Source organism: Ochotona princeps, chromosome 12, assembly GCF_030435755.1.
Source record: "Ochotona princeps isolate mOchPri1 chromosome 12, mOchPri1.hap1, whole genome shotgun sequence".
Lineage (NCBI taxonomy): Eukaryota > Metazoa > Chordata > Mammalia > Lagomorpha > Ochotonidae > Ochotona > Ochotona princeps.
In genome coordinates this window covers 2,620,208-2,639,217 of record NC_080843.1, presented here as the reverse complement: position 1 = coordinate 2,639,217, position 19,010 = coordinate 2,620,208, and the positions used below count along the sequence as shown (strand labels likewise).

At 42.5% G+C, this 19,010-nt stretch overlaps 1 protein-coding gene across 1 annotated transcript in view; it reads left to right on the top strand.

Moving 5' to 3' along the window:
- The first annotated feature begins 2,789 nt into the window (after positions 1-2,789).
- The window catches only part of TNFSF13B (TNF superfamily member 13b), a 38,859-nt gene continuing 22,638 nt past the window's right edge, over positions 2,790-19,010 (top strand). Inside the window, exons 1-3 of the mRNA XM_058670512.1 lie at positions 2,790-3,429; positions 3,551-3,641; positions 17,097-17,153. Of these exons, the coding sequence (XP_058526495.1) occupies positions 2,863-3,429; positions 3,551-3,641; positions 17,097-17,153 (715 nt within the window). The 5' untranslated portion in view covers positions 2,790-2,862. The remainder of the gene's footprint in view (positions 3,430-3,550; positions 3,642-17,096; positions 17,154-19,010) is intronic.

The following is a 19,010-nucleotide window of genomic DNA, read 5'->3' as shown; positions in this document are numbered from 1 at the left end:
CCTTGCACATAGAGGCACTGGCTTCCACATTGCCTTGAATCCTTGGCGTTTTTCTGTAGCTAGGTAAGGTACACGCGCGCGTGCACACACACACACACACAGAATCTGAGAGAGTCTCAGTTGCTCCCAGACTTGGTAAGTTCTCCGAATCATTATTATTTTTCATGGCAAGATTGCCCGGGATGCCTTACTGACCTGGAGCAAGACTGACGCCCGAAACAGCAGACCCTCCCCAGAGAGAACAGATCGTGCGGCAGAGTGTGGGGCAGGAAAGCGCCAACTCCTGCAGGAAAGGGCATCGAAGCATGTGGGCAGAAAGGGAAAAAAACAGATTTCTCAAGGATGACAATGGCTGTGTCTAAGGAGATGATAAGAAAGGGAGGGCGCCAGTGAAATCTGTACAAAGTGAGGATGGGGTGCCTGACCCTCAGCTGGTCACGTTTCAGCGATGACCCCCAGATATTACAAAGGGTCTATTGGAACACACTGGGAATGTTTTTTGTTTGTTTTAAATAATCTTACTTAGTTGATTAGGGCACAAAGGGTCAAGGGCTACAGGAAAGTGGGTTATGCCATTGTTTCCACACTAATATCATCACTTTTTCCCCCTGTATCTGGGGTCAGGGGAGAAACAAAGGGAGAAGCCCCACCCAGCCTCCCACCCATCCCAGGTACTCGTTGTGAGGCATACTCCGAGGGTCCTGCTCAAGCAGTTTTGATAGTTCAACAGTTCTGAATTGCTGCCAATCTCGCCATTCTAAGCATGATAAAATCTATTCAGAATCCATTGGCTGACATAGTCTCTTCATGGTTGGGGCTCTGAGGTCAGCAGTTCAGTTGGAGGGATCCCCAAAGAAACTTCATCTGAGGTGATCCCAAACCTGATTCTTATGTGTGCTTGCCAGTACAGGGCCTGGCACAGTCCGTCACCCCAATCAGCTGATATATATGCTGGTGGTTGCAATTACTGGGTCAGTTCTGTTTCCAGCCCTGTCTTCCACATAAACCGATGGGTGTTGTAGTCCAGCTCGATGCTACCCACTTCATACTCGGTCCTCACACAAACCAGTGGGAGCTGCAGCCCAGTTGGGGCGACTCCCCATAATACCCACCAGACCTGCCCCTACCCTGGTTCCCATGCATGCCAGTATGTACCGCAGACGTATTCAGTCTGTCCCACATCCCATTTAGCTCTCATACATGTCAATGGGCATTGAAGCCTAGTTCAACCCAACCAACCGTACAACCCAGCCCACACACATACTGGCAGGTGCCTTTCTGTCTAGCCACCCCTGCCCCTGTCCTGGTTTTCATGCTCTTCAGTGGGAGTGATAACCCATGAGTGAGGTGCCCACTATCTCCCTACTAGGCCACTCCCACTCCCAGATTATGCACTCTCCAGGTGGTTCTGGAGTTTAACTTGACAGATTAAGCCCCCAGTGCCAGCCTCTGCCAACTGATGCTGTGGCAAAGCCCAACCAATCCTCATCCTCTCTAACTTTTGCTTGCACCAGTAGGAACAGTCAGCCCAGCCTGGCTTTTCCCTAATTTAGCTCACATGAGGCCCACAGATGTTGCAGCCCTGCCTGGTCTGGTCTGCCCCCATCCCAACTCATGTTCTCCAGTGGGAGCGGTTGTCCAGCAGGGGAGCCCACATTCCCCCTGCCAGCTTTGCCCCCCGCCGTGGTTCTCACGTGTGCTGTTTCGGCGCTGCAACCACGTCTGGTATGGCTCACCCTACCTTGGCATTCCATAATGTGCACTGGTTTGACACAGCAGGAATGTTAACGAATGGAAGAAACGCCGAGATGAAATCATCCTTCCTGGAAGCCTTCAGATCAGCTCAGGGACGGTCGCTCTCCCCCTCACATGTTACAGATGAGGAACCACATCACAGAGTCAGGGAGCCAGCCTCGAGTCCTTGCCTCTGCATTATGTTATTCTTGTAACTTTATTAAGACTGCACAGAATGTGGCATGAGCTAGAGCTCATGTTTGGGGAGGGCAGACAGTGTGTACAAGAGACCAGCCCCCAAAGGGGACTGGCAAGGCTCAGAAACACTCGTGAAACATGAGTCAGTATTTGGGTTCTGGGGATCATGGAAATATTCCAGTCCCTCTTGCATCTCCAGTAACACAGCATGGTCAAGATGCTTTGGTTGCCCAGCTGCTGGGTCTAGGTACAGGTAATGCCATGTGGGACTGAAATGGGGATAAGCCAAGTGAGAGCAGCCTCTGGGGTTGGAGGTGTGGCCGATTCTCTTAACAGCATATGGCTGAGCAGGGGCTGGAAGCCTCGGAAGGCAGCGTGGTGAGCAAAAGTGACATGGGACACCGCAGCCTGGTGCGCCTGGTGCCCCTGGTGCATAACTGACTCATCCATCAGCCAGGAGTCTCCAGAGAAAAGACTGTACATGTTAACCTAAAAATGCTTTTGCCCCTGACATTTAACCCAACCATTTCTTATTCACCATCCTAAGATACCAAGAATAGCTCCCACTGGACAAGCTTGCCTCTTTAAGGACCGCGGAAATACCACTCTCCTGGCTACACAGATGCCCTGATGCTGAAGCACTTAGCTTATCTGACCTTCACATTCATTATTTTTATTGCCCTAGCAGGACTTTTAACGCTCTCTTGCCCTGTCCTTGCGCAGTCATGTGGTCTGGCGAGTAGACTCAGTTCTGTCTTAACCCTAAGGGATAAGTGCTTAAGCCCGGGCAGGTGCTCCAACTTCTCCCCAGCTCCAAGGTTTTCAGCAGACAGCAGCAGCCTTAAATCTCCTTGAGCAGGAGTGTTTGAGATGGCATTACAATTCTTGCAAAAACTGAAAGTGAAATGAGGAAGGCCGATTGAGCAATCAATGGAAGGGCGAGCGCCAGTGCAGCGGCTGCACGGCTGGTCGTGGCAGAGATGCAGAGGGGCAGAAAGAAGAGAATCGAGGAGAACTCTCCTGAGGGGCAGAGCCTGGCCCGGCGATGTAGTCAGTGCAGGGCACACACAGATAACAGGAAATGATCCGGCATCCCTTGTGGTCACTTTCTCTAAAGGCCCCAACCTCCCAAGTGCAAGTACTGCAATGGATGACTCCACCGAAAGACAGCAGTCCCGCCTTCCCTCTGGCATCAAGGAGAGAGAAGAAATGAAACTGAGGGAGTGTGTTCCCCTCCTCCTGCAGAAGGAAAGCCCCTCTACCCGCCTCTCCAGAGAGGGCAAGCTCCTGGCCATGACCTTGCTGCTGGCCCTGCTGTCCTGCAGCCTCTCGGTGGTGTCTCTCTACCGGGTGGCCGCACTGCAGGCCGATCTGTTGAGCCTCCGGGCAGCAGTGCGGGGCCACCAGGCGGAGCAGCTGCCTGAGCTTCCTGGGTCAGACACAGCTTCCCCCAAGGCCGACCTGGAGGAAGCTGCGGCTGTCACCACAGGACTGAAAGTGAGTTCAGCTTCAGCCCCAGGCACCAGCCTGCCTCCTCGCCACTCCGTCCTCCGTCCTCGGTCCTCCGCCCTGCTGCTGTATGCTGTGTCCAGTAACCTGGAGATTTTTCTCTTCCTAGGGTCTTTTGGCACCAGCAGCAGCTCTGAGAGAAAGCAACTCCAGCCGGAGCAGCAGGAGGAAGCGTGCCATGGAGGGTGTAGACGAAACAGGTATGTCTGGGACACGGAAGCATTGAGGAGTGAGGGGACAATGTTCACAGGTATCACCCAAAGCGCCTGTTTTGGGGGAGCAAGCAGGGAACACAGCCTCGGGGAATCCTTCGGGAGAGCCCACGGCACTGCTCTGCAAGCCAGAGCGGTTTCAAGCAAAGCCTGAGCATGGGCAGCGTCCATGGTGGCACTGGACGCGCTGTCCCGCCATGAGCAGAGTGTTGGCACTAAGTATTTATCTGAGCATCAGTAAATATTTATCTGCTGTGAAAGAAGCCTAGAGAGAAGACAGGGACACACATTGTCCTCAGAGAGTGCATCCCTATGTGAGAGCACAACCCATTCCTGCAGGGAGAGAGCAGGAACGGGCCTCGGGTATTAGCCAGGGAGTGCTGCGCGCGTCCTGCCAGCAGGCGAAAGAACAGTGAGAACCAACGAATGAGTGTTCCTCGTTTTTGTTTCTTTGCTAAAAGGAGTATTTTACACACACACACACACACACACACACACACACTTCCAAGCCTCTGTTAGTGCACACTTTTCCAGGAGATCCGTGAGCTTCCACTCTTCTTGCAGTAGCTCTTCAGTGACTTCGGCGTTTCTTCCTCAGAGTCCCATGGCGTTCGCCAGAGCTATCAGAATAATCAGTTCTGATTCCCACTTGCTAACTCAGCGTGAAGGTGAAAGGAGGGTGCTCGGGCTGTGTGGACGAGCTGTGCAGCTCAAAGCCCCTCCGTGTCATTCCTTTTTATCGAAGAGCGTGCTTGAGTGTGTGGACTGCGGCAGGCAGACACCAACAAGGACAGGGATTTTCACAGTTTTGTGGGGACTTGGCAGGGACTCTGTGAGGCCCTCAGACCACACGACCTTGTCTCTCGCAGTTTTCCTTCTGCAGAGTAGTGTGTGTGGTCCTGGGCGCCGCACCAGGTTCCACTACACAGATACGCACTAGCTGCTCTCTGGTCTTCTTACTACCTGTAGGTTCAGAAAAAGGAAACATCCTTTATTCTGTGAACTCATCCTTTGTTATAACTGGTTCCCTTATCTTTGTGTTTAGGAGAAACTGGATGTAAACATTTTAAAAGCATTTAAAATAAACATACTTTATTATAATTAGGTTTCTATTTTGCATTTTGTGTTTTAGACATAATTGATAATAGTATAACATATACTGTTATGTGTTTTTACTCATAGAGGCAAATACTTCCTATATTTGTAAGTAACTCCAAAATGTGTCAATTTGTTTTCACACCATTGTTTCACATGGTTACTTCTATTTTTGCCTAAAATAGAACATGCAAATTTTTGTGCATGTGTCTTTTGTGTCTGAAGAATTATATATTCAATATAAATCCATAAAATTTCTGAGCTAAGAAAGAATGAATACTTTTATACACTTGCTAACTTAGTGGCATGTTTTCTCAAAACAGCTTGTAAATATATGCAATACAAAAGATAGTGTATCAGTTCTCCACCTTCTTACTAACATTTTGTTTTTAAAATTTTATTTTTATATAGCAGTTGTAAAACAATTTCTAATATTTATCTTCATGTGTTACATGTTACTAATATAAGAATGAACTTCTTATTTTGAGTTATTCTATCTTCTGTTAATTCTTAGTTTTAAAGATTGATTTGTTGATTGCATGGTGGGCTGACACAGAGTAGGGGGCATGGAGAGAGACATTTTCCATCAGTTGGTTCACTCCCTCAATGGCCCGACAGCCAAACTGGGTGCGGCTGAAGCCTGGGTCCTGGGCCTCGCCTGCTCTGCTCTGTGGGCGGCCGGCTGCGTCAGTGCCGCAGCCAGGACCTGAACCAGTGCCCCATCAAAATGTTGGCATCGCAGGGGCAGCCTAACACTCTGCACTCTGAACTTGGTCTGACTTCTCCCAGATGTGTATTCTATAATTTTACATAATTTTGAGTAAGCTCTATTTAGACATATTGCTTTTTTATCAAAACAATGTTTTTTTCATTTTGAAAAATAAACACCAGAGACAGAGAGAGACCTTCCTCTTATTGTGTCACTCTCCAGATGCCCGCCACAGCTCAGGCTGGGCCATGCTGAAAGCAGAAACCCCCAAGTGAAGCCAGACACTCCTGGTATCCCAAATTCCAGACCCGGGCCCTGCTGACTCTTAGGCACCTGTTGTGGGAGCTGGTATTGGAAGCAGAGCTGGGTCTTAACCCCAGATACTGGGTTGTGAAAATTTCAGATGATACTGTATCTGCTGCAGCAAATACCTAACCCTGCTTATCCAAATCTAATGTGAATGTTTCCATGGAACTTTGGCTGTACAGCTTCTGCCTTTGTTTATATTAATGTGACCAACTTACTTTTTTAAAAAGTTTTCTTTAATAAATCAAAACCAAGCCAATTCTTGCTTGTAATCTCTTAGCTGACCCACTCTAGATTCTAGTATTTTGACTCAAAGTTCAATATTTTATTTTAATTTCTTAATACTATTTGCATTGACTTTTGGGAATCACTTCATACTGTCTTTAATTTCCCCCTTTTCCATTATTTTCCCTATTAAACTTCTATCACAACCAAATATAATAGATAATTCTTGTAAAGCCTCTGTGTTAGGAAAAAATTACTGAATTACATTGAGTTCTTCATATGAGTGACTATTTGAAGAACTTTCTTTCGTTGATTTATTCTATTTCTCTTTTTCAAATAAACTAGGTTAAGCAATGACGCCCTTCAGTATCTAGTGCAGCCAAGCTTCTGTAATCTTCTTTAGCTTTCTTGGTCAATATTCTCTTGCTTTGAATCTTGACCTTACCGTTCTAAATGAGGTGTGGGCTCATTTCTGTGGATTTCATAAAAAAATAATACAGTAAGAGATTACTCCCCAACTCAAACTTTCTCCAGATATTCTCTATGAGTGTCTAAAAAGTGCTTTTATGTACATATTATACATGTATGTGGTTTTATGGCATTCCCTAAATTTTATAATGGTGCAACGTGTTCTGCAAATAATTTTTAATTGGTAGAAAGTTTGGGGAATAACAAGAAATTGCAACAAAAGCAATCTAAATGTACTGATTTGCTCAGATTTGAATCCTGTTGTCAGTGCCATTATTACCTTAGATGCTTTGCAAACCCTTAATGTAGCATATTATATCTTAGTATTATTGCATGATATACATAGGTATCACATTCACAAATTCAAGATGCAACATTTGAAAACAGTTTTAGTGACAGGTAGTAACCTTGATTCCTTGTCAATGAAATTATCTTGAATGTTGTTCTAGATGCTATCCTTTGGTAGAAACAACACTTAATTTGCTTAACACTGCTCCAAAATTGTCTGAACTTCAGTGATATTTTTTTTACTGCTCACCAGGGTCATTTTTGGAACTGAGAGAGTTCTATGTGGCACAAATCTGTGCAGCTTTGTTGCTTAACTTACTTTAAGGAAGACTCAGAGTCTTGCATCGCCCCTTAGGATTACACAGTCGTGTCCGTCGCTGCTGTCTGTAGCTTAGAAGCACTGGCTTTTCTAGTGGAATTGCATAGAAGCCGTAGATCAAAGAGCAGACATGACCATCGCGACATGCTACTGGACACTCCCTCCCAGCTCTCCCAAGGGTAAACACGAACCTCACTTAATTTTAACAGTTTAGTACTTGGCTTCAGTTTTGTTTTTCTTAATTATAAAATGCTTCAACTAAAGCCTTGCTACGCTTAATGTGTTTCGTAAGGTTGCTTTTGATTACAGTACAATAAACAGAAATGTGGGGAAATCCAGAATAAAAATTGCAAAATAAGCCATATTAACCAAAAATTCACTTTTAAGTGTGTAAATGTATTTGGAGGTATTCCCAGTTGAAGAGAAACAATTAAAGCAATATGACTTCTAAAATAGTACATAGTACATTTTCTTTCCGAATTGATCATAATTTGTCTGTATTTTGAACACACACTTGCTTATACTTTTATCCATTTCATGATGAGATGATGAGTAGCTTAAACATGTGTGAATAAGAATGGGAAAGATTGCTCACATGTTCTTTTCCAAATAATTATTGTAAGATTTTCTTGCCGATATACTTCAAGTTCTTTTTCTCCATTTTAAGTATCTAAAGATAGAAAACCTAGAGTTTTAGAGTTCACAGTAAAGTGGCATACAGTGTTCGGGTCCTGTTTGGCGCTTCACTCTCTTTTCCTAATGATACTATCTTACATGACCTTGATGTCTGGGCAAAACAGACATCAGCGTTGGGATTGAATTATTCGCTAAACTGCATACTTGACTTGAATTTGATTAGTTTTTCCACCAGTGTCTTTTACATGTTTCAGAAATTGTCCAGGATACCAGATTCCGTTGAACATGGTTTCAAACTAAGATTTTGAACACTGTACATATAAAGTAGCACCTAATATTGGAACTTGGGTATCTCTGTATGATGCACTTTTTAAAAGTGCTTCAAGTAAAAACATCCCAGCTGCCTTTGAGTCCTCTTCCCTGAGCTCTGCAGAGACGAGCTGAGTGCTATCACACCCAGCCTTGACTGCACTAACATTCCCGGCTCTGCGAGTGCAGAACACAAGGTGCGGAGAACGTGCCTTCGTCTGGTGGGAGAGCGGGACGAGCATGCGCCTCTTACCAGCAAGGACGCACTCCTTCCTGGGGCTCAGCCAGCTGGCTGCTGTCCTGCTGCTCTTTGACCGCAGGCTTGACTGGGCGTTAGGTTTTTCTTCCTCTGCTTCAATAAGGACACTATTTTTCAATGTTGCAAGAGCTGAGTTCTGGTGAGTTTCCAAAAAGAAAAGAAAAAAAAATCTTTGAACCTTTTTCTCGTTAAGCTTGAAATTTTGGGAAACAGAAGAAACAGGAAACAAATCAACCAACTCAATAGAGAAGAAATGTGTGCCTTTCCTGAAGACTCTTACATGACACGGAGATAACACACACATGACAAGAGGAATTGTAATACTAGAAAGTGATCAGTGCATTGAAAGGTCATGCATTACAGAACGTGGAAAGTGGGATGTGTTTCTATTTTACACCAGGGAATCCAAACACCAAAGTCTCTTTATTCTTCATTTTTTTTTTTTTTTGGCCAACATGTGTAGGTGTTTTTTTTTAAACTAAATTTGGAATGTGTCCTTACAGATAATTCTATGTTTTCATTTTGATGTCTAATTATTCTCTGTATAAGTGAACTTGGCAGTGGCAATCCTGCTGTGGTCCTTTTTTTTTTGCTAGGAAATTCCCATTTCTGAAGAGTTAGAGAAGGAGAAAAGTAAAAGCACAGGTTTCTCTCGTTACAGATTTCTCACCCACTGTGTGTGCAAACACCCAGGGAACACATAGGCTGCTCTGCCCAGGAGAGCAGAGCGAGAAGAGCCAACAGTCCCTAAGCGGGTCTCACATATGTGCAGACTCACCAGGTCTCCCACCTTCTCAGTAAGCAACACAGTTCGTGAGAGAAGCGAGAGAACCATCTAGTGATAGGAATTAAACATTCTTAACAATTTTAAGTAATAGTAAAATAAATAAGTGTGCATCTGAATGTGTGCAGCTAATTTGAGAACAGTGAAACAGACATTGCTCTCATGAACTAAAGTTCAAAATTATTGAACTTATGGCTACTAACTCATTGACAGAGTGGCAAAGTTTGGTTTCGTTTTCTGTGGATTATAAATTTTAATTTCCTTTTCAACTGTGAAAGTTTACATGCTTAACTTTCAAGTAAAATACTAGATTTGTGAAAAATGAGTGGCTTCTGGAGGGGGTTGAGGTGTTACTATTATTATCACAGAGGGAGAGATCAGGTTGCAGAATTAGAGAATTCTATTAGCAGTGGAACACTGGAAAAAGGTGGCCAAGAAAAAGTGAGGTGGGTTTAAAGATGAGATTTTTGAGAACACTGAGTAGATTTTAGTAGACTTTGAAACCTCAGGCTGTGGGAAAACAGTAATCAAACAGGAAACAAAAACCTTCTAGGAGCTTTGCCTGTGTGGACAGAGACACAGCTGGCGCAAGCAGCTTTCATCTGTGTGGTTACTGTCCTCCCGTCGTGGACTCCACCTGAAGCTTACCTGCTCCAGTGTTGCACACTGCGCTGTGCTCTCTGCTCTCCTCTCCTGTCCCCTTCCGCTCAGCCGGGATGACCCACAAGGGGATGTCACTCCTACTCCGTCGAATCTGACCACTCTGGGAAGGATCGCTGTAGCCGTGCCTTTTCTTTTTTGATCTGCTGCTCTGGAGCAAACCTTTATTTTTATTTTAAATTTGAGTATTGTGACTATATGGATGAACAATCAAGACTTAAAGGTTTTTGTTACAAAATGTTTCCTTTATAACTGAGAACTCAAGGCTTTGTTCTTATAGAGTCCACAAATTATGCAAATGATTTTATTTTATACAACTCCATTCCCCCGAAGCATTCATTTATCTTGATTTAACTTGCATCCAAAATTAGGATATAAGGTCTCGGTGTCTAAGAACTTTCATGCTTCTTTTCTTTCTCAAATTGTCCCACAGGCTTGCTACTTTACAGCAGATTGTAAACCAGACCCTGTGGCAATTTGTGAATGATGACCCTTAGTGTTAATTGATAACAAGCTAGGAGAGAATCACTGTGTAGAGATAATTACTAAGCACCGTAAATTTCACTTCAGTAGGTGGATGTCCAAAATGTAATGGGGTCAAATATTCAGCAAAAAGCACTGGGGAATGATCTCACCCGAGGCTGAGTGGAGCTCACCAGCTGGAGGGGAAAGAATATGTCAGAAGAGCAGTACAAGGGGCAGTTATGCAAGCAGACATGATGGCCTTTTTGTTCTAAAGTGTGATTAAGTACAGCTGGAAGTGAGTGGGTGGCATGCATGAAGCTGAGAGAGGAGGCTGGGGCCTTGGAAGACGTGAGTACTGCTTGCCAGAGACACAGTTAAAGGAATATAAACACTGCAATGGGAGGATCAACTCTGCGTTTGGGAAGATCATTGTGGAGGAAATGCAAACGATGGTCTGGGCATCGAGAAGAGGAGAGCTGCACTTGGCAGCTAACTCCAGGAAGGGCAGAGTGCAGCGTTCATGGTTTTCTCTGTGTGCCCGTCCCAACATCATACCAAGTTGTCTGCTCTATGTGGAATGTCCCTACCCGCCCCTCTGAACCTAATTAATTTTATACAATTTCCATTTAACTGATTCATAATAATCATACATATTTATGATGTCTGGGATAATGTTTTGATACTTGTATAGCTCATGTAATGATCAAATCAAGGTATTGTGCCTACGCATCACCTCACACAGACATTCAGGATTCTCTTATTTGACATAGTAAGTTACTGTTAGCCGAAGCCATCCACTATGCAGTAGGACACAAGAACTCCTCGTTCCTGCACTGTAGCTTTGGTGGAGCAACCACTTGAATGTTACAACAGCAACTTAAGTCTGCTTGTGTGAGTGTGCACAAAGCCCATTTCTTCCACTAAATTTAAACTCATTAGGGTGAAGGATTGTGTTTGAGTTTGGTAACTTTAACACAATGTCTGACATAAATTCAACTGTAAATTCGTCAAGTGAGATGAATGAGATGTAGCATCTAAAACAAACAGAAGAATTAAAACTACTTAATCTTGATTTTTAGCTGTATTTCAAAACTGAGGAGAGAGGGATCAAGCATGTTTGTAAAACGTCTAATCTGGGCTATACAGAGGGACGCTGCCGTAAAAGACTGGGAACGTCTAATCTGGGCTATACAGAGGGACGCTGCCGTAAAAGACTGGGAAAGGAGATGAGAATTCAAGAGAGAGCTAAAGAAAGAAATTTGGGGTATGCTGAGTTTGACATCAGTATGGATTTCACACAGATATATCCCAGGGTAGTTGAGTCTGTATGAGCCAGAGATGCATCAGTGGGTCACTTCTTACCTGCACTCAGGCGTGTTTCTGCTTCTGGCGTTCACATCTTCCTCTACTACAGGTTGGTGGCGCATGGAATCTTGAAACTTGTTCTTCATGGATTTTCTGCTGTTCAGAGCCTTCTAAGTGTACACTATTAATGAACTAAAAGATTCCAACCTGTAAACCACAGATGATTTCCCAAGTATAAAACCAACAACTTTATATTAAAATATTTGAACAGTGTTTAATTGAATCAACATTACATGGAGTATTTTTTTTAGCTTAATGCCCATGAAGCAATGCAGAAGAATGTAGTTTTGTGTCTTCTATGTTGCTTTAAGCATATGATGTAATTAAATTATGAGGGGGAAGCATGATAATGACCGATTAGTTTCTCTCTCTCTCTCTCTCTCTCTCTCTCTCTCTCTCTCTCTGTCGCTGTCCACACACATATACACATATACAAGATGGAAAAGTCATGTCAATATTTTACATCACTCCTGGCGGCTGGAATTATCACCAGTCTGTCTGCTCGTGTTATCTCTGTCCTGTCAGTTCCTCTGTAATTCCTCTGGTAATAAACCCAGTAACCCTTCCTTCCAGTGGGCCATTTTAATGTCACCATTTCTCCTAACTCCCTGAAATAAAAATGTACTAATGTTAGTAATTTTCAATTCTCCTCTGAATATATATAACTGTCAATCACAACTTCTTAATTTGTTTTTGCGATTCACTTTGGATTCTCCATTTCAGTAACTGTGTTTCAGCCCATGTCTCCCTCACCGTGCGCTGGTTAGCAGCCACTCGGTCAGAATTTGCCTCCCTTCTGCCTTGGCAGCAGCTGCTTTCACACGTAGCCAGTGGATGGGCTGCTTGTGAGAGGAGTTCTTAGCACTGTTTTCACATGCCTGAAGGAGCCACACACACACCACTCCATCCAGCTCTCTAGAAATCCTTCATAAACTCTCAACTTTTATTGCTTTTGTAAGTAACCACTCAAGGCAAACTACATAGCTTTGAGCAAATAAGACATAATTTAGTTTATCCAAAATTCTGTTTGTTCTACTTCTTAATAAGTCAACATCAAACATTAGGTTAAGATTTGATTTAAGTGGTTTCCCTTCATTCACATTTTCCTGACACTAAATTATTCAGGGCTCCTTCAAGAAAAAAACAAAAACAAACAAACAAAAAACTTCTACTGTATCTGTTCTGAGTTAATGTGCCCAAGGATAAGCTGTGCCAAAAGGGAGGTGGGCATTGCCTCCAGAGTCCTCCGTCTGTGTGGACATGTGTTTCAAAACCTAAGATGGCAGGGAGTGACCAGGAAGGCAAACCACAGACAGCACATATCATGGTAGAGCCGAAGAGGCTGCCTGATGGAGATCTGGCACAGCGCTGGGAAGTACTGGTAGGAGCCGGTACTGCAGCCTAGAGGATGAAGCTACTGCCTGCAATGCTGGCATGCAGGATGGGCACTGGTTCAGATCCCAGCTGTTCTACTTCCAACCCAACTTCCTGTTTGGAAAAGCAGTAGAGCATGGCCCATGCCACCCATGTGACAGAAGTAGAAGAAGCTTCTGGCTTTGGCCTGGCCCACCCCTAGCTGTCCCAACTATCTGGGGCATTGACTAGTAGACGAAAGGTTTCTCTCTCTCTCTCTCATGCTCTCTCTCTTCTTTGTAACAGACTTTCAAATACACAATTGAACCTATAAGAAAAACGTGTGTAGGTATACACAGTTGAGACAGTATAGACAAGATGGGAAAAAACTGAGTGACGTTTCTCAAGGGGCTGTGTGCAATGTGCAATAGTCCCATCAGTGTATGTTAGATCTAGGTTGGTTGAAACAATGTCAATAAACCAAATTCTGTTTTTTTTTTAATACAACAGGTCTTAATATACACTAAACCTTCACACTGTTATGGGGGAATTCCACCTTGGTTCTTGTCTTACACGAAAGGAGAGTTTTCATGTGGACAATTTCAGTAAGCAAAGCGAAATTTATGAAAGATGGAACTCCTGCTGCAGCATCAGAAGGGGGTTTTCAAGAGAGAAAGACCCAAGGAGATGGTGGAAATGATGTCCTTTAAACACAATTCTGAGATTAAAAATAAAGAAAGAAAGAACTGGAACAGCAGCAAACAACACAGGTTGTAATTGTGATCTGACTAGCTTGCTCAAAACTGAGAGCTGTCCTAACAGTGTGACAGAGACCCTCCTCTGCGCATTGCCAGGACAAGCTGACACCTCAGGCTCTGTCGCCTTGCTTATGATAAAACTGAAGAGTCAGAGAGCTTTTGATTTGGTCCAGCTTTTGGAAAGGTCCCCGGACTCTGAGAGAGCCCTGAGAAGTGGGAGTCACCTTTCGATGTTGACGCTTGGATCTGGTCAAAGATAGCTTTTTTGGGGAACAGGCCCTTTGCATTCCCTCCCAGGCTTCTGACGTTCTTGCTAGTTTGGGATAAAACGGGAGACTCCGGGAAGCGGGGTTCATCTTCAGACGGGCTCAATCTAGCTGCCCAGTAGCAAACTAGTTTTATTCCTATGTTCTTCTTTTAGAAATTTTCTTTTGTAAACTAATTTTGGTCAGCAATTCATTTTGTAGTATACAAGTTTTATTATTGTGAGTGAATTTTCTTATTCTGTACAAAAGTGTTTTGTTAAGATAATCATCACTGTCTTACCATAGCTATGAAGTAATCTTTAAAATATATGTTCACAAATGTCCCATCAATAGACTAAGGAACATTTTAATATGAGATATTGCCTTGTTTGGTTAAAAAGTATTCTTAACCCCTTGTGTAATTTACTTCAATTGTAGGAGAAAGAGGCATGAAAGAATTTTGAGAACCAAACAGGAATATTACAATGGTAACTATGCCTTCTCGAAACTGACTGGTTATCTGTGCTATTGGGAGATATTAAAATACCATCTTCTCCAGCCCTCTCCATGTGGGCGCAGATAATTAGCTGAAAAAAACAGATGTTTAAAAGCTCAAGTTGCTGTTGGACATCAGATCCTCTGAAAGACATTGTGTTTGAACAGTCCTGTGACTGGGAGGAAGAGAAATGAGAGCGCACGTGAGCTTCGCTAAGTAGAAACAAACCCTGGTGTTGAGCTACCAATTTCACAGTCCGTTTTTTCTGGAATAAGCTTTTTCTTTCTAAAGCACATTTTCTTCAAAAGGATCAATTTTTGCTACTGTATCACAGCATAGAAGTTTGTCTTTCAGTATGTTGGCTGTAGCCAAATTTTCGTTGGACTATAAGGTTAAAATCCCCGCATTCTCCTGCTTGATAGTGAGTGATGACTTACTAAGGAGGCCTCTTTCTAACTCGAATGTCTGAACTCCGTGTCTGTAGGACTGGACTGCTGGAAGAAAGTGCCAATGAGTAGGGCCACAAAGACTTAGTACTCACAGCTCCCCGTCTGGAAGTCCAAAGATCTGATGTCCTCAGGCAAGGACCTGCGTATAGGGAAAGCTACCTTCTTGGAGTGTCTTTTATAAGGGCACGATTCCCACTCGCCAGTACTTTACCTTTGCGTCCTCATCAGCTCCCCAAAGCCCCATCTTTAAAACTATCACACTGTTTACTGAGTTGCAGTCTAAGAATTTGGGCTGAAACACTTGGGCCAAAGCAGTCTCCTCCAGAAGCTTCAGGGAAACAGAGGCAGGGATGCAGAGAGTTACATATTGTAGTGTTTCTCCAGGCTTCGGCACTTTAGTCTGGCTTCATGCTTTCACAGTGTTTTTGTGTTCTATTTCACGTGTATTTGGCTTGATGCTGTATGACAAGAAAAATGCCAATTTCATGATCACTAATAACTAAGTCTTTTTAAAAAAATCATTATGTGCAGAGTATAGAACTAAGCATGTTACGTATGTCACATGTGTTGTGTTAGGTCATTGCTACAATGTGCACACGCACATGGGAGAGGCTGACCGCTGGGCAGTTAGTCTTTGAGCGTTGTCCTCTCCCTCCGCCGTAGAGCTGTATCTGTCCTGGCTGCTCCTTGTTTAGGTCACTGAGCCCATGACAGTGCTTGTAAATCAGCGACCTGAGGGTTTGTAGGAAAACTAAGAATGTCTTCAAAGTGGGTCTGTTTGCTCTGGCCTAAGCTGCTTGGGTGCCTTGGTCTTCCCTTCTTGCCAGCCAGCTGTTTTTCATCTGTGTGAGACTTTTCATGTGTTTTCAGTGGACAGGGGTCCTCCGTGGTAATCGCAGTAAGCAAGCGTTCAGCCACAACACGGCCATAGCTGCCTTTGTTTGTACAGGATCAGTGGGAGAATCTGCAGTGTAGACCACAGTCCTCTCTACTATCCAAGTGATCCCATTTGTAGCAATATCCACCAGAAGAGCATCATGGTTATGAAGAAACTGTAGTTTAACATAACATTGTTACCTTTAAAAAATAAAAAGGATTTTAAAATGTATTTTCTTAAATGATTGCATTTCTAAGCAGTATGTATCTGAATAGCATCAAAATATGTTTGCTATCCCAAGAAATAAAGAACAGACTTTTCTGTTACTCTTTGCTATATCAAATTCTCAGAGTGTGTAAACCGAGAAAAAAGTGTAACTACTTCGATATTGAATAAAGGAATCTGCTAGAAAGTAATCTATGTTGATATCTGCTTAAGAGAAAGCATGACAACTTGGAGATCTTTCCCACCTTTTCCCCCACCCTTACTTTGACTTTGCCCGTTTTTTCTTACTCCTACAAATCTAACAAGTACTGTTACCAAATCTAGCAAGATGGCACTTCTCTGTTCAGGGTGATTTTTACTTCTTTCCTTTGGAAATCTTTCAGAGAACTCTACGTGTGATAAGATGTCAATTGATGTTTCCAGAACACTTTATTATGAAACTGCATAGAAATCTTCTGCTTAATTTTTTAAAGGACATCTCTTCTGGGTCAACATATGTTACCAAACAAAACAAAACACTTGATTTTGAATCCTGGTTGAGTCATTTTCTTTCTCTGAGGTCCTGGAAAAGCTTCTGATCTATGGTTTTGAAGTCTCAGTTTTGAAGAGCTGGTGGCTGACTTTCCTGCAAGTGGAAGAGGGCAAAGGGTGTCAAGTACATTGTCCACCGTATCTGTACTCTAAGCACGAACAATTGTTCTGATTTTCACCAGTGTCAGCACAAGCGCTTTTTTTCTGGTAGCAGCTAATAATTACTTTAAATTAGTTTTTTTTTTTCTTTTTAAAAAATAAAAGAGTTTTAGAATGACCTGATGTCCAAATGTTTCATATATTTGGTGAACTTGGGAAAAAAATCTCCCAGCTTGATTTCTGTGCAGCCATAGTATTTCAAAGCAAATGGGCCAGCCTCAATGGATGACACACTTACTATATTTCAGTACATATAGATTTTTTAAGTAATGCAGATTTCAAGTACCTAGTAAGATCAATGGGCAAATTTCATGCAGCAGCTTTTGAAATAATAATGTTGAAGTGATGTTTTGAAGTAGTTGGTTTAGTGTTTCTGAAAAAATGGATTACCAGCTTTCTCAACAATCCTAGTTCCCATGTAATTTCTATTTCAGTGATTAAAATATTATCTTTTCCTTTTAGCCATTCAAGATTGCTTACAACTGATTGCAGACAGTGACACACCAACTATACGAAAAGGTAATAAAATGGCAATGGTACTTTGTATTACGTTGGAAATAGTGCAGTACTAATGCTTGTGTCACACCTGAAGATTCTGTTTGAACTGCTTCTCAGGTCAGCCATACACCTCAAGCCTTAACATCAGAACCAACGTAATAACCTTCTATGTATTCAAAATCACTGTAAAACATTGTCTACTAATACTCCTGCAGACAGAGCAGCTTAAAGCACTTTTAGAAATTTTGAAGAATTAGAATAAAATACTATAAAACCATACTAAATCAGATTTAACTGACAGAATTAATTTCCCTTCTATAACTCACAAATATTAGTTCTTCTGCTAGATTAAGTTCTGGAAATAATAACAGCATGCAGTTCAAACTGAATATATTATAAAGATTTACCAAATTATTACTTGATAATTACCACTTTCTCAAAGAAAAAATGATTTGAATGTTTTGGCTATTTGAAGCTTTTGTTAGCTTTAACCCAGTAAGTTCCAAATTTTCAGTTCTATGAATATTTTAATGAGATTGATGCAGGTTCACTAGAATGAAAGCCATAATCTAGAGCTTATATGCCCTTTATTATTGCTAAGAACAAAAAATACAGATCATCTTGTAAGTAGGACACTGGGACGATATAGTATCTAGATAGAGCATTTTCTAGATTGTTGCCTGAAACTGGGTTCATGGGGACTAAGGCTTCATTGTCACCTCCCCATATGTTAGCATCTAGAGCCTTGACCCAGAAAAAGGGTCCCCAAAATAAAGCTTTGTCATCAGATAAGTCTGGAAGTGCAGCATCATATATCAAGTTACCTTTTAAAAATTATTTATTTTATTATTACAATAGTATAGTCCTTTATCAGCAGTAATGAGTTCATCATTCTGCTAATTATATGCTGACATTGTAGGTCATATGCAGATGTGAAGATATTAGTTATATTTAACAGTCATAAGGCACATTAATAAAGTAATGGATCTGAAAAGTCCTACTCTATAAAAGATGTTTGTTGGAAATTGTTAAACTGGTTGTTCATACATTCATGTGCAGCTTACCAATCTAATGTGCATCAACAGCTCCCTGAAATAATAATCTGGAACTTGCCACTCTGTTGAGTTTTCTGACTGCACAAGACACCTAATGAGCAAAAATGTACTAGAAATGAATGATTCATTCAGTCAGCCACAAATTTATTAATCTATTTAATTTTGTGCAAGTTAAGAACACACAGTCTTCTAGATACAGCCTCGTCCCTGGAGGGGACAGTAAATGAAAGATGTGTCATTTCCTATTTTGATGGAGCTAACCTCCTGATGAGGAGAAAACAGAGCGAATTCAGGTAAAGTGAAGCCCAAAAGGTGGTCTTGCTTATCAAGAGAGTGAGCAATGGGGCCAGGATGGGGAGGATGCAGCCAACACCTATCGTAAGTGTGCGTTAGGTTTGGTCGCTCATCTTTTCCCCATGGCTTCAATTACCATAACTGCAACACAAGTACCAAATTATTTGAATATGTGTTATGATTTAGGGTTCAACATGTTCCAAAATCCTGTGTTCAGCTTTTAATAAGCAGCAAGCTATTTCCTAAGAATTAAGTTGAAACCACAAGATGACCTGAAGGACCAGAGATAAAATTTTGAATACTTACTAGGAAAAAGTCTATGAATTTGGCTCTTAAAGTGCTGTGAACCATGCAAATGGTGCAGCTGCTGTAACTTAAAGCTGAGTAGTGTGAGCTGTATGAAGTGTTGTAGTCTTCCTGGAGTGCTGACTGCTTGCCTCTGATCCGGGACACTTGGGGGAAGACAGCTGCTAAGTGACGCACCACATTTGCAGTGCGCAGCACTGGGAAACAAGGCTGTAGCTGCTGC